The sequence below is a fragment of the Podarcis cretensis genome (genome assembly GCF_951804945.1).
Source record: "Podarcis cretensis genome assembly, chromosome: 5".
In the NCBI taxonomy this organism is placed as follows: Eukaryota; Metazoa; Chordata; class Lepidosauria; order Squamata; family Lacertidae; genus Podarcis; species Podarcis cretensis.
In genome coordinates this window covers 93355879-93370298 of record NC_137174.1, presented here as the reverse complement: position 1 = coordinate 93370298, position 14420 = coordinate 93355879, and the positions used below count along the sequence as shown (strand labels likewise).

General features: G+C 44.2%; 1 protein-coding gene across 10 annotated transcripts in view; it reads right to left on the bottom strand.

Moving 5' to 3' along the window:
• ATP11B (ATPase phospholipid transporting 11B (putative)) overlaps positions 1 to 14420 on the bottom strand; it is an 85973-nt gene that overhangs the window by 16028 nt on the left and 55525 nt on the right. For 5 of the 10 annotated variants that reach the window (XR_013839362.1, XM_079977677.1, XM_079977671.1 and 2 more), the window contains exons 25-28: positions 14138 to 14276; positions 10044 to 10109; positions 9365 to 9468; positions 8136 to 8301 (exon numbers count right to left, since the gene is read on the bottom strand). Coding sequence is in view for 8 of the 10 variants with exons in the window: in XM_079977677.1 (XP_079833803.1) it covers positions 8136 to 8301; positions 9365 to 9468; positions 10044 to 10109; positions 14138 to 14276 (475 nt within the window). In the remaining 2 variants the exon portion in view is untranslated. Of the gene's footprint in view, positions 1 to 1073; positions 1212 to 3134; positions 3221 to 8135; positions 8302 to 9364; positions 9469 to 10043; positions 10110 to 14137; positions 14277 to 14420 lie in introns of all 10 variants that reach the window. The other 5 variants (XM_079977673.1, XM_079977674.1, XM_079977676.1 and 2 more) reach the window with 2 other exon arrangements.

The window sequence follows — 14420 nt, the reverse complement described above, 5'->3', positions numbered from 1 at the left end:
TAACTCCGTTCAAAATCAACATTATCCTTAATATTTCTGTTACTTGAAAGCTGCTATTCTGATGAAAGGTGCAGAAATGCTTGAGAGTTTATTGACAACAGAAGAAAAGCAGCATATAAACGGAGATAGAGGGACCCATTTATTCATGTCTGCAAAACTAATGTCCGGAATGACTTACTCATGTCTGGAAAACAGCAGAATCCACCACTACTTCCAGACTAAGGTTTTCTTCATTTCTATTGCTAATACATCATTAGAATTTGTTATTGTTGTTGAAGATCAAAAGAGAGATACTGGGTCATTGATTGCAGCAACCATGGAATTGGGTTTTTGATTCTGACATTTAGTAGCAGCCAGTGACTGACTAGGAAAGGGATTTTGGATCATAGTAGATAGCTCGATGTAAATGTTGCCCTTGCATGTGGTTGCTGAGAACGGGGTAAATTCCACAGAAAGAACCCAAAAATAAAATGGGCAGCATCATCATGTCTTTATACAAATTTATGGTCTGATGGCACTTGGAATATCATGTATGATTCTGGTTGCTATACCCCATTTTCAGGCAAGCTGAAGAAAAGGGAAACCAAAATCATGAAGTGGTTGGAACAAGTGCCCTATGAGCAAAGGCCAAAATGTTTTGGAGAAAAACGTGAGGAGGAGGGAACAAAAGAGAGGGACAAAAGAGAGGTATGTAAAATTATGCATGGCATGGAGACAGTGCAGAGAGGTTTCTCCCCCTCTCATGCTGCCAGAACCTGAGACCATCTATTGCAAGAATAGCCAGACCAGTGTTTCCCGAATGTGGGTCTCCAGCTTTGTCGGACTACAACTCCCATCATCTCTAGCTGGCAGGACCAGTGGTCAGGGATGATGGGAGTTGTAGTCCAAAAACAGCTGGGGACCCAAGTCTGGGAAACCCTGAGCTAGTTTATGGGATTTGCTGGCTAAAGCTGTACTACTACGAACTTCAAGAGGTTTAATAGGTTAACCATATTAATGGAGATTAAGGCTGTCAGTGGTTACTAACCACAGTGACTACTAACCACTGTTGGAGGCAGTGTGGTTCTAAATACCTGCTTCTGGGGACCGCAAGTGGGTAGAATGCTATGGCACGTAAATCCTGGCTTGTGAGCATCCCATAGGAAACAAGATGCTGGGCTAGATCACGCCTTTATCAGATGGAGCAGAGTTCTTCTTGTGAGATTTAATGCCTTGGAAAACATCAATATTTACTATTAAATGACAGACATCAAGCTGAAACTCAAATCGTTCTGCAAAAGCACTCAGGTGGTTTGTGTTTTCACTGTTCTGTGTCCGTTTTCTGACCTTTCCCACTACACTTCCACACCACTACCGTGGCAGAAAGACTGCTTAAGATTTTTGAAAAGAAAGATAAATGGAATGAGCCACTTGTATGGTGTGGTACAGCTAGAAAAAGCACAAGTACTTCAGTGGCCAAGTTTCATTTCTCCCAGTTTCCTGCCTTCCAGCAACAGGTGATGCTAAACCCACTTGGGGACATCAACACCCAAGGCAGAAAGCAGAGATATATATTTGAGGGCTGCTCATAAAAAAATGCGGAAGGAGTAGTCAATAACCGTAAGATATGCTATCGGCTTAAACTATGCGAACTGGGGGAAATGTGCTTTGGATAGGCTGAAAACCACAAAAGCCTGTGTGATGCCCAAGAGTACCTAAGACATCATATGAGTACTTCCAAATATCAAAGTAAATGCTGACACATTATTAGTACTTATTGTGATGACATTCTACCCGCCAGGGACAAGAAGCCTCGACAGTTTAAATTTTTGACAGGTTAGATCGGAACGTGTTTGTTTACATACTGCCAAGGACACATCTGTATTGGCTCCGCTGCAAAATCAATTCAGTTTTTTCTCTTGTGCTGTCACACACCAGCCCAGTTTGGAGAAATGTATATTGACTTAATTCACTAAGGTATGCACGAGCCTTGTATGCACATGATCTGACCTTGAACTGCCCCTTTTTCGGCCCATCATGAAAGAATACTTCCAAATTTAATTGACCGTAGCTCCCCATTATGCATGAGCTGAAAAACTACAGTTACCACAGCCAGAACAGGCCAGGACCTTATAAGCAACTTCCAACCGTGTTTTAAAATTCCCCGATTCAGAAGCAACCTGGAACTATGGCAGATTGATCCAGGAAGTGAATCGCAGTGCATCCAAAAGGCAGGAAAGGGCCAATACGAGGGCAGAGCACATGGGCAGAAGGCTTGTACATATCTTGGCATGTTAAGCTCGGAAAGGTAGGCATGTCTGAATTTGTAATTCACAGTTGTAATTCAGGATGTTAGTTTTAAACCTTGGATGAGAAACACCACCTTATAACATGGATGAAGAGCAGAGCTGGAGGCCTACAGGCCTTTAAACTGGGCCTTTATTTTTGTGCAAATTTCTCCTTTATTTGCTCTCTTTAAGTCCCTGTAGAATATCACCTGCTGTTCAAGTGAAGTATGTTTCGGCTGGTAATGCATTCACTCAGTCTAATCAACACCGTCCCATCAACCCCTTGCTTACAATAAACACATCCATAGGGCATTCAGGTGCAAAACACAATATAAAGCTGCACAAAATTTACACATATATACAGAAACCACAAGGAAGTTGCCCAGCACTTGTGCTTTTTTTTTTTAATCAAATTAGCAAAAGTCAAAGTAGTCAAGAATGAGCAGTTATGTTTGCTGCAGCTGAAACTGTCCGACATGCAAAAAGCAGTTAACATCATGGATGGTTAAGTTAAGCAGAAGCACTGGGACCATGCTTGAAGGATTTTAGTTATTTTATACAGCAGAGCGGGGAGTAGACTTGGGATTCTGAACATTGATCGTCATGCTTGCAACCTCTCCCCCACCCGCCCGAGCCCCCAATAAGAACTATTTTTGTTTTTAAAATGCATGCTGCGTTTGGGTCTGCAAACACAGAGCGAAGCTAAGGGCTGTGTGGGAGACAGGAAGGCACGAATGTGCGCTGCCACTACTGCGCTCTCAGTCCACACCACTGTCCATGCCTCTTGCCCCTTTCTCTCTCTCATTGCTGGTTAGCTGGCCTTCAGCATGCATAAAAGTGGGGAAGGAGCTGCTCCTCCTACTCTACCTAATTTTGCTCAGCTGACTCGGAGCCCTGGACAATGGCTGCAGTGCGATGCATTCCTCGCTTAAAGCAACTCTGCTGGAGTACATCTACAGGTGGACAAAGAAGGGATGGAACACACAGGTCAGTGAGAAGCAGTCACCTTTATATATATATAAAAAAGACAGACACAGGACAGGATCTTTAAAGGCAAAGATCTTTTTTCAAAACGCAGGGACTAATCTCGTAGGCAGAGCACATAAGCGCAGGGACACTGGTTTCCGAATGGTTAACATGCGTCACCTAGCCCAATATGGGCTGTACATAATGGTTTGATAAAGGAAGAGAAAAAGCTTATATTTGCAGTAAATTAAGAATGCACTGCGCTGAATTAACACACGGCTGTGTCAGTTACGGGCAACATAGGCTCAACCTGCACAGCGTGGCTTCCCTGGCTGCATTTGTCTTTTTAACTTGTTGCAAACCAGTGTTCCTCCACATAGGGGATTTAATACAAGCAGGTCCATTTCTAACACCATCCATGTCATTTGGCCTTTGCCATCCCATTTTCAGCTTCCCGTCATGTGGCTGGTGGGTGGGGTGTGGAAAATAGGGATAGGCGAACCAAAAACCTGACTTACATCCCATTGTTTGTACCAATATTTTTAATTAAGATGTTTCCTCCGTGGGTCATTTCTTCCCACAAAGTTTTACATAAGCTCTGGTACAAAAGCCAAGAGAAGGAGATTGCACAGCAACCATGGACTGGTTTGCACATCATGGTAAGCCAGAATACAGTTTACTGTGACCACATAAATGCGCACTCTCGCTCTCTCCTGGAGAGGAGCTTGAATCCAGTTTGCTCCTCCTTGGAGTTTTTTCCGCAAGTGTGGGATGGCAGCTAAGCAAAGGTTTGACTCAGCGTGTCGTCCAAACAAAGGATCATGGTTAAGGCCCCCCTGTCTCCTTGACCATGATTTGTAATCAAAGGACAAACCTTGGCTACTGAACATGGTTAAGGAGGAGTGACTTTAAGCACAATCTTAGGTTCGGACAACATGTTAAGTCAAACTATGGCTTAGCTACGAGGTCAAGAAAGCCAGGGAAGGAGCCATTGGGCTCATGCTAAGCCACAGTTTGGCTTAATGACATCGGCAAACTTGGCCGCTGTGAACTGAAGCTGCGACTTTGAGCCAAAAATGAACATTTTACAGGCACACAAAGTGGGAAACAGAAAAAAGCACACCCTTAGCAGACTCCCCACGAACTAGTCTTCATTAATAGGAACTGGAGCACATAATTTTAATTTAAGGCTTTTTCAAATGCCATTTTTGGTGAGTGTTTCTATTAGTACGTTAACAATGCACGCTGTAAGTGAGGGGACCTGTCTCTACAGAGGATGGATTTGAAGCCATTTATGATTAATGGAGCTACTATTTATTTCATATTTTCATCAGTTATTGGCATCGCTCACACACAGCAAATCAACACTAAACACATTTAATGCTTTATTACTTAAGCATGAATGCAAGCTATAAAAATCGTTAGGGGGTGTGTGGTTCAAGCACTCTTGTTGTGGCACAAGACTAATTGTATAGTTAAATCACACAAGCAGCTGAACAGTAAACATTCACTTCAGCTGTTTTAATGTCACTTCGGAACAGCTAGATGTCCGCCTTCGACTCTGACTCCCTAGCCATAAACTGACATGAAATTCATTATTATTATTTTTGAAAAAGACACAATGTGGGTCTTATTGCATTCTCCTTTACAGCTAAATGCTCAGTGTTCGGTTCCAAATATATTTTTTCTCCTTTTCTGAGCTGAAAATAGCATCTTAAATGCCAGCTTTAGTCAGGTAAAATAAATCTAGCTTAACAACTGATGAACTTAAACAGGAATTTCAGATAATGCATTAAAGTGGTGTGAATATCAGCAGAGAATTCTCTAATCTGCTCTCAAATGCAGGACTAGTGGTCACTTGAGTTATCAACTGTGTCTGGGCTATACCAATTCAGAAAACAGGTGGGGGCTGAGGTGATGTATATGCAAGATATTTATATGGAAGACGGCTCAGACTAGCACATCAAACAGGAAGATTCTAGCCTAGCTGTCTTCTCCCTGATGTGTCAGTTTTCTAGGTATAGGGGTAAACCCCAGTCTAATGTGGTGTAGTCCAGATACAGGATTGTTGCCTCTGCGAGAGTCCCACCATTGTCCACAATGTTTGGATACTTTTTGTAGAAAGGTCGTTAGAAAATTTAACAATAAAGTTCAATAAAAACAATAAAGATCAATTAAACTGAGATGTAACGAGTCACTTGCATGATGAGTTAAGTAGGGCCATAAAGTATGGCAGGCGTAAGACTGCTAGGAGAAACAGAAGTACTGCCCTAAAGTGACCATGTTTGATTTTTACCTCCTGAAAAAGTATTTTGTATTAGAGGGTTGCCTGCAAAAAAGTAGTTAGAGATACAATCCAAATGCATGGAATGAATTTTGCATCCCTTGCACTTAACTAAACTCACATTTGTAACTGTTTTAAACATGTCTTAAGGCATGACTCAGTATGGTTGGGAAGGATGAGACTGATTTCAATAGGCTGTATGCAAACAACAAGGAAATATGACTGGTGTTTTCAGATGCAGCTCAAATGAGACATTCCATTATTGCACAAAATACAGATCACATTTTATTAACTGCACATCACAAATTGCTGGAGGACCATTCAAGGTCTTGAAAGACCACTGATAATTATATGCAGATATTAGCTGCTATGTTGGCAGTCATGTTTAAGAAATACCTAGAACTGGACTTTCCTAGCAATTGCCCCTTGTACAGCATCACAGGTGGTTAATGGACCGCCTACCAAGTTTAAGCTGAGGAAAATAAACATCTAAATGGAACTGAATTCCTAAAGCATAAAACAATGATTCACACACCCTAGGCTGGAACCAGGCTTCCTGTGAACTGAGTTCTGCTTATAGGGAATACCTGGAGAAAAGCAATTTTCGCCAATTCTTCTTTCCTCCTGTAGCCCCGTGTCCTATGAAAAGCGGCCCCAGAGGGTTGGGAACTTCCCCACAAACAACATGGAAGATGGTGCAGAGAGCTGCAGAGTGAACTGGGGTCTCCCTGCATTTCCTACGCTGGGAGCCCCTACAGCAGTATTTCCCGAATGTGGGTCTCCAGCTGTTTGGGGACTACAATTCCCATCGTCCCTGACTACTGGTCTTGCTAGTTAGGGGTGATGGGATATGTAGTTGGAGACCCACGTTTGGGAAACACTGCTCTACAGGATCCAAGCCAATGATCCCCCCACTACTTGCATATGGAGTCTACTTCCAAGACAAATAAGAAATCAATTACAGATATTGGGAGTGCTGGAGGAGGCTTCCTGCGGCTTACAGACCTACAATTCAAAGCAATAAACAAGTCACTCTGATTGGACAGAGTGTTATTCTGTGCCAGTCTTCAGGAAGGCATTGTTTATAATGGGCTGTATTGTGGAAGACAGAGTTGTTAAGTACGGGAGGTTCTGAATAGCCACTGGCGCAGTTTGAGACTTTGTGGCATCCTGAATGTAAGGAGAGGATTGTTCTGCTTATCAAATAATCACACACACAAAAACCAGGGATGGGGAAATACCAGCAGGAGACCAACCTTCACAAGCCTCACCCTAATACGAATCACCATGATGCTTCTCCATGCATCATGTCTAGCAGGAATACTTTGTAAGAGGCCCAGGCAGGGCTCAAGGAGACTGCCCAGCACGGAGTATTACAGCAGGAGATAAACTGCCTGCGCAAGGAGGAAGAAGCTACTGGGAAGGGGTTCTCTCATGTAACTCACTAAAAGACAGGACCTTCTACTGTTTGGCAGCACACAGAGGAAGCGCTGCCTCTACATCATCTTCTCATACTTGGCTCTGCTTGTCTGGGAAAGGAAGAATCTACTGTGAATTCAGCTGCCATCCGCTGAATGCGGAATAGTGCATCTGTATAGTTAACGGGCAATATTAGCACACATGTGTGCGTGTGTATATAGAAAGGGCACATTTGTTGCCTAAATGGCTCTGACCAAAAAGTTCCCTGAGCTTGAACCGAGACTCAGAATGCTTAGGATGCACATTTATAAGACATGCTACCATGTCAGCAATGGCTGATCTCCCACTATGACTTAAATGCCGGAATCCACGGAACATGACCCAGGAACTAGTGGCTACCGACAGCACTGAAACACAGCCCCAAAATGACAGGAGCACTACAGCGGGAGGCTGCTACAGAGTACTTTGGGCTGCCAAGGATCAAGAGGAAACCTGGTGTAGGATCTGACAAATGCAGAGGGTTGGGTTCACAAACCAAATTTTAGACATTTTCCTATCTCCCCAGATCCATTGCAGATTATAGAGCCCAGGCTTCCCAGGGTCTGGCCTCATCCAAAACAGTTCCATAACTGCCTCAGCTCTGTCATAGCGTTACTTGAGGAATTACAATCACATACACATGCCTTTTCTGGACAATGTCCTAGGGGCAAGGGGGAAATAATGGGGGCAGATCCAGGCACAGGAACTATGATCCAAGGTGCTGTGCATGCAAGAGGAGCTGAGAATTGTGGGGAAAGTAGTTCCCCTGATGCTGTAATCATGTGGATTATCAAACCATCATCAGTGAGAAGTTGCAGTGATCCACTTGTGACTAAAAGTAAAGTGAGCTAGACTGTACCTGGAAGAATTCGTAAGACCTTAAGCAAGAATATCTATCACTGAAAATTTCCATCCCTGGCAATAACCACACTTTCACTTCCATTCTAGTCAAGAGACTTAACAAAAGAAAAAAAAGCCATTTACAATCTTCCATGTAGAAGGAAATTTCTATTTTACACACAGCAGCATCACAGTAATTCATCCAAGAACTGCAGAAAAGGTTCCAAATGCAGAGAAAAGTTCATCAGACTTGCAGGGGATCTCCCTGGGTAAAGCCTCCTCTTTTAATGTTAGAAAAACCACATGTAGGTGCAAGTTACCTGGGCTTTTTCTGTACTTGTGGGCTGCAGGTGTCTGTACAGTACTTTTTTCACAATATCGAAAAACAAACAAGTGACAACTATGATGATTATGGCAAACCAAGCAGAGCCACTGGAGAGCAACTGGACAAATACGAAGTACATGTCTTGGGTGTGCAAAAATGGCCTGGAATAGGAAGAACAAGTTACAGGAAAACAGATGAATGAACAAGAACAAATCAATTTTTACCACTGGCTAAAACAGAAAAGCATGCAGAATCCCACACCCCACACCCCACCTGCCCAGCAAGGCACCAATAGCGGAAGATTCACATTTTATACTATTTTTTAGGGGTAGCTTAAAATTTCTGGTACCAGATTTTGGGAATGGCTACCTAACACACTGTTGGGATGTATGCGTGTTCACTGACTCAAGTCCTGGGATGCTCCTTGGTTCTAGAGCTTCTAGATCAGTGGTTCTCAACCTGTGGGTCCCCAGATGTTGTTGGACTACAACTCCCATCATCCCTGAGCTCTGGCCTTGCTAGCTAGGGGTGATGGGAGTTGTAGTCCAACAACATCTGGGGACCCACAGGTTGAGAAAGGCTGATCTAGATGATATACCACTGAAATACTACCCACCATTTTTTTAATCCATGGGGCTGTGACTTGCCTGCTCAGGGGAGTACTTGGAAGAGCCAATAACAGCAATCCAAGTTTCTTGGGCACATGCATATGTACGGTGACCTTGCATTCTGCTCACTGACCTTTTAAAACCTGTTGCTTAACTTATTCCCATCAATCCACTTCACTGCATTCATGGCAAACATTCGCCTCCCACCCCCTGCACAGACTACAAGATACAGTGGTGCCTCGCAAGACGAAATTAATCCGTTCCGTGAGGCTCTTCGTATAGTGGTTTTTTCGTCTTGCGAAGCAAGCCCATTGACAGCTTAGCGGATTAGTGCTATTAGCGGTTTAGCAGCTTTTAGCGATCAGCTGTTAAGCGGCTTATCAGCGGATCAGCTGATAAGCGGCTTAGCGGCTTAGGAAAAGGGGGGGGGGGAAACCGCAGGAACTCGCAAGACATTTTCATCTTGCGAAGCAAGCCCATAGGGAAATTCGTTTTGCGAAGCGCCTCCAAAACGGAAAACCCTTTCATCTAGCGGGTTTTCAGTCTTGCGAGGCGTTCGTCTTGCGGGGCACCACTGTACTGACTCTTCTGCTGGCATGCAAACAAACACACTTACCAGATAATTCCCCCATAGAACAAGGAGAATACAAAGTAAAAGACAATGGAACCCCAGGTAACAAAATGGTTTATCCAGGTCCAGAAATGAGTCTCTAAAGCCATCTAAAGCAAAAGAACACAACAAAGTTGGCAAAAAATCACCAAACAGAAAATACATTTAATTAGTATAAAAGTGGTCCCCACTCTTTAATGGGGGTTCACCATAAGGCTGCGCAGTTCTTGGAAAAAAGCAACGCTGGGGTTCTTTCCCAAGTTGACACCTTTTGGCTTAGGCTGGTGGCAGAACAAGTTCCCTTTAAAGAAGACTTCCAGTGCTTCCTCTTAGGGTTCACTGGGAACTACACCATTTTTCCAGCTGGTGTATTCTTTTAAAGTTTGCCTGAGAACTCCAAAGCCAAGGAGATCCCTTTGAAACAACCCAAATCCAAAAATGTATTTGACACAGGATACCTACTTTCTCGGCCTCACTGAAAGGTGAAATTGTCAAAGTGAAAATGAAAAATGGTGAAAAGTTACATGACTAATTCAGTTCAGCCCTAGTTTACATCTAAATCTGGTTGTTCTTGAAGATTCAAGAAAAAGCTAGAAAAGGAGCGTGAAAGCCTCGCCTTCTAAACCATTAGGGAAATCTAAGACAATTAAATTTGCATAGCAAAGTCACAACTGTGTTACTATACCTTCATTGTCACTGTTATAACCATAACTGTGAAAACCAGAGTACCAAATGTCCAGTTTCCAAACATCTGTGAAAGGAGAAAGAACAAGATGCTGTGTGTTTAAAGCAGATGAAAGTTACTTTAACTCCCCACCCCCACCCCCGGTCCCCGTGAATGCAGCTACAAGTGATGCAACTACACTGGTCAAACTAATTCTACTGAAAGCACAGAAATGCAAAACGCTAACTATTCAGTAAGGCAATAGGGGAAAGTGCAAAGCAAAACAGGGAAGAGGAGTATGAGTTACAACATTCAGTTCCCCACCAGACAGCCAATTATACGTAAACACCCGGCTACTGAAAAATTCTACAGCAGTGGGAAAGCAAGTAGCCTTGAATTACTGGGGGGTTGGGATATTTTCCTTTCAATGCAGCATCACATTTAGATTTTGCAAACCAGAGCCTGCAAAACTCAAAAATAATGGTGGGCACTTATTTCAAGGATCAACTGTACAACAATTTAGAGCAAGGCTGTGCAGACTTTTCTGAAAGAAACAGTGTGAACTAAGAGAATTCAGGCACATGTCCATCAGTTGTGGTATTTATATTCCTGCTACAATAAATGCAATCACTCCAAGTATGTAATCATTCACTTCCTCCCATCTTAAATCTGAACCAGATAGCTTTGTTGAGGTTTACGTCAGAATTTGGGATATACTCCCTGGACTCTGCTATAAAATCTGACCACATATTTTTAACTGCTACCCTTAATGACCATGAAGTCTTAAAATATTGCTGTGTAGATTAGATGAAGGTGTGAGAAGACGCATTTCATCTCACAGGTCATTCCGAGGATTACCAGAATGGAGACAATGAAAGACTCTAGCCAGAAATGTACAAGGAAGGAAAGAATATTCTACTAAATTGTATTCAATGGAAACCTACAGAGAAGCAAGGGATCTTCACTTCACCCCTTAGCCACACACTGGAGGAAACCAAGCACATGGAAGTTGCTGGCTGGGCATCTTCAGCCCCAACACAATAGCCGCTTTAAAGAAAGGAACACACGGCAACTATGAGGCCTATTTGTTGAGACGCTCAATATGAAGACACCATAGTCTTCTAGGAGGGACGCAGGTGGCGCTGTGGGTTAAAGCCTCAGCGCCTAGGACTTGCCGATCGAAAGGTCGGCGGTTCGAATCCCTGCGGCGGGGTGCGCTCCCACTGCTCGGTAGTTCGAAAGCACCTCCGGGTGCAAGTAGATAAATAGGGACCGCTTACCAGCGGGAAGGTAAACGGCGTTTCCGTGTGCGGCTCTGGCTCGCCAGAGCAGCGATGTCACGCTGGCCATGTGACCCGGAAGTGTCTCCGGACAGCGCTGGCCCCTGGCCTCTTAAGTGAGATGGGCGCACAACCCCAGAGTCTGTCAAGACTGGCCCGTACGGGCAGGGGTACCTTTACCTTTACCTATAGTCTTCTAAAGAGGAAATTTATCCCACATCCCATTTCTTGGCTTGCCCTTCCAATTTCTCCCTAAAAACTGTACAGCAAACCCTCTTGAGAGCTACCAAAAACTGAAAACCAGGAGCACTGCTGGGCTCACTTAAAGTGCGGCATGTGTCCTGCCCCCACCCAAAAACCACTTAATGGCTGACTTGTCCACAAAGACTCCCCCTAGCAAGCAAACAGGAGGCACTTCTGACCAACAGCTTGCGGCTATGGTGATACTATTCCACGGAGGAGTGATAGATGACGGTAAACATCCGAAATCAGCAACAATTTTTTTGGAGGGGGGGGGGATGAAGGGAAGCAGCCCACACTTGCGCAGCAGTTATGCTCATCTGCTCTGTGCTCAGCATTGTAAGAAATACACTGTCAGTCTGTTTACACAGACAGTCTCTTTAATACTGGGTTTAGTACAAGGGTTTCTTCATCTATTCCAGGATTATAATATAGAAGTACTTCTAGAGTAAAATTACACTTAACACATAAAGTGTCTATCCATCACACAGTGCCACTGTCACCTGAAGTGAGACACAGACAGACAATCTCTTGCCACCATATATTTTTGAATGTATTCACGGAGGATACATGCTGCATTCTTCACCACAGATACAAAGACACTGTATCTGCTGGTTTTTGTATTGCTCTTCCTACAACACAGACTCTTACCATTTGCCTGTTAGATTTCAATATCTGATGACATGCACAGCGTGAAAAAAGGGGGGGAAAGAAAACTAAAAGATCAAATTGAAGTACAGTATGACAGAGTAAGGCTATGAATTAGAAAGAGAGACAGAGGAGATAGATAGGAGAGAGAGCAAGAGAGAGGCAGAGACATTCACAGAAAAACATTCTCTCTTAGCTTCAACCGTGCCAAAATTCGTGGTTGAAACCACTGTGTCCCATTCTACCGCAGATTTCAGGTTGGTTAAAAGGATCTCATGGGGAGGGAAAAGAAACTCTGCCTGCAGTGCAACTATGACCCCTAGCAAATAAGCATTTAGTCACAGCTGATGCATGGCCAAACTCCTCCTTATCGCTTGACAGGGTGAAGCCAAGCTGTAGCCTGGAGTGATTTTTATTGTGGCAGACGTGGACCATCAAAACCCTCAGTCTCACTTTCAATGTGGACAGGCTAGGAACGGCCTAGGAAGCAACCGAAAAAGGAGTGCCTGGAGGTTCAAACTGACTACTGAATTAGTTCAGCTATGGTACCAAGGTTGCTGGCAACTGCCAGCAATAGGTGAATTTTGCTGCAGTGGCATGGATAGCACAGAACCAAGTTTCTGAATTCTGTTGTGGGACGCCACCACTAATTGCCACTCCCTGATCCTATGCATGCACAGACAAGGAGGAAAGCAGACACAATCCTCCTTCACATCTAAATGGAATAACATATTTTTTGCCCTACAGGACGCACTTTTTCCCCTCCAAAAATGAAGGGGAAATCTGGGTGCATCCTATGGGGTGAATGCAGGCTTTCGCTGAAGCTTGGAGAGCGAGAGGGGTCGGTGCGCACCGACCCCTCTCACTCTCCAGGCTCCAGGAACACATCCACAGCCTAGGCAGCCCTGCAGGAGGTCCCGCAGGGCTATCTACGCTGCGGATAGCAGCCTGCTTCCCGGAGCGTCGGGGGCCTGAAGGCAGAGCGCCTGGCGCTTCGGGAACACATCCGCACAGGGCTCCCTACGCTGCGGATAGTAGCCTGCCGCCCGGCACGAGGAGCGCCCTGACGCAGAGCGTCCCACCCGTGGGACAGACATCGGCCAGCCCCACAAGCTCGGGGGACAGCAAGGAGGCGCAGCGCCGCCATCCCGCTGTTCCTCGACCTGATTCGGTTTCCCCGACCTGGTTTTTTTTGGGGGGGGGAAATAAAGGAAAAAAAATTTTCCTTTATTTCCCCCCCAAAAAACTAGGTGCGTCCTATGGGACGGAGCGTCCTATGGGACAAAAAATACGGTAAATGTTGTGACTAAGTTATAAACCCGTAAGTCCTTGTTCCGATGGCACTTCCCTCATAAACTTTCCAGGTAGCCTTAATGTAATTCCTAACCTCTCAACCTGCCTACATCCAATTTGCAATACAGGAAAGAGTAATGCAATCACCCCGTAAGGATTAGAGAGAATATATGTCAGCCCAATTAACACAGTTTAGTGCTCTGTAAAAGTATTTTGAGTTATTCGCCTCCATATCAAGGCACTGAGTGCATTGACATGGTGATCCTCAAGTTGGGCAAGCCAACAGCATTTTTAACATTTCCAAACCACTGGAATTAAGAGACTGGACTAACCGCCACATGATAAACACAAAGCCCATTATGCTCTGCTATGATCTGGGCAGCCCAAGAACAAGATCTCTGTGTTATCCACGTGGAGGTACCCTCACATTATTCTTGTTTAGAAGACCACCATATGCTTTTGCACACTTCCAACAATGGTTGATTTAGCCCCGGCTGCATGAGAGGTCAAAGCCTACAGAAAATCTTATTTAAATAGTTTAAGACACCCATGGTTTAAATATGCCTAACAAGTGATTTTGTAGTCAATGTAACATAAACTTCCCAGAAACGGGTGATTGTGATTTCTCTATCGTAAGTGTGCATTCTACCTTACCTGGCCATTTCCCAGCAATGAAGTGTCTTCTCCCATCAGAATATATGAGCCAAAGAAGAAAACAAAAGCATGAACGAATCCCAGGAAGGTCCAGTAAAGGAAAGGCTTAAAGCCCAAGTGGGCATTTTTACTGATGTCTCTGTAAAGGGAAAAGGATACAAGGCCTTTACTGCTACTTTCCAATTAACAGAAAGCCCATTTTAATTCTGTATGCACTTGAGATACAATCACCACTGCATCAGAAAGCACCTCTTCTGCTAAAACCATAAAAACGTTCTCTAGC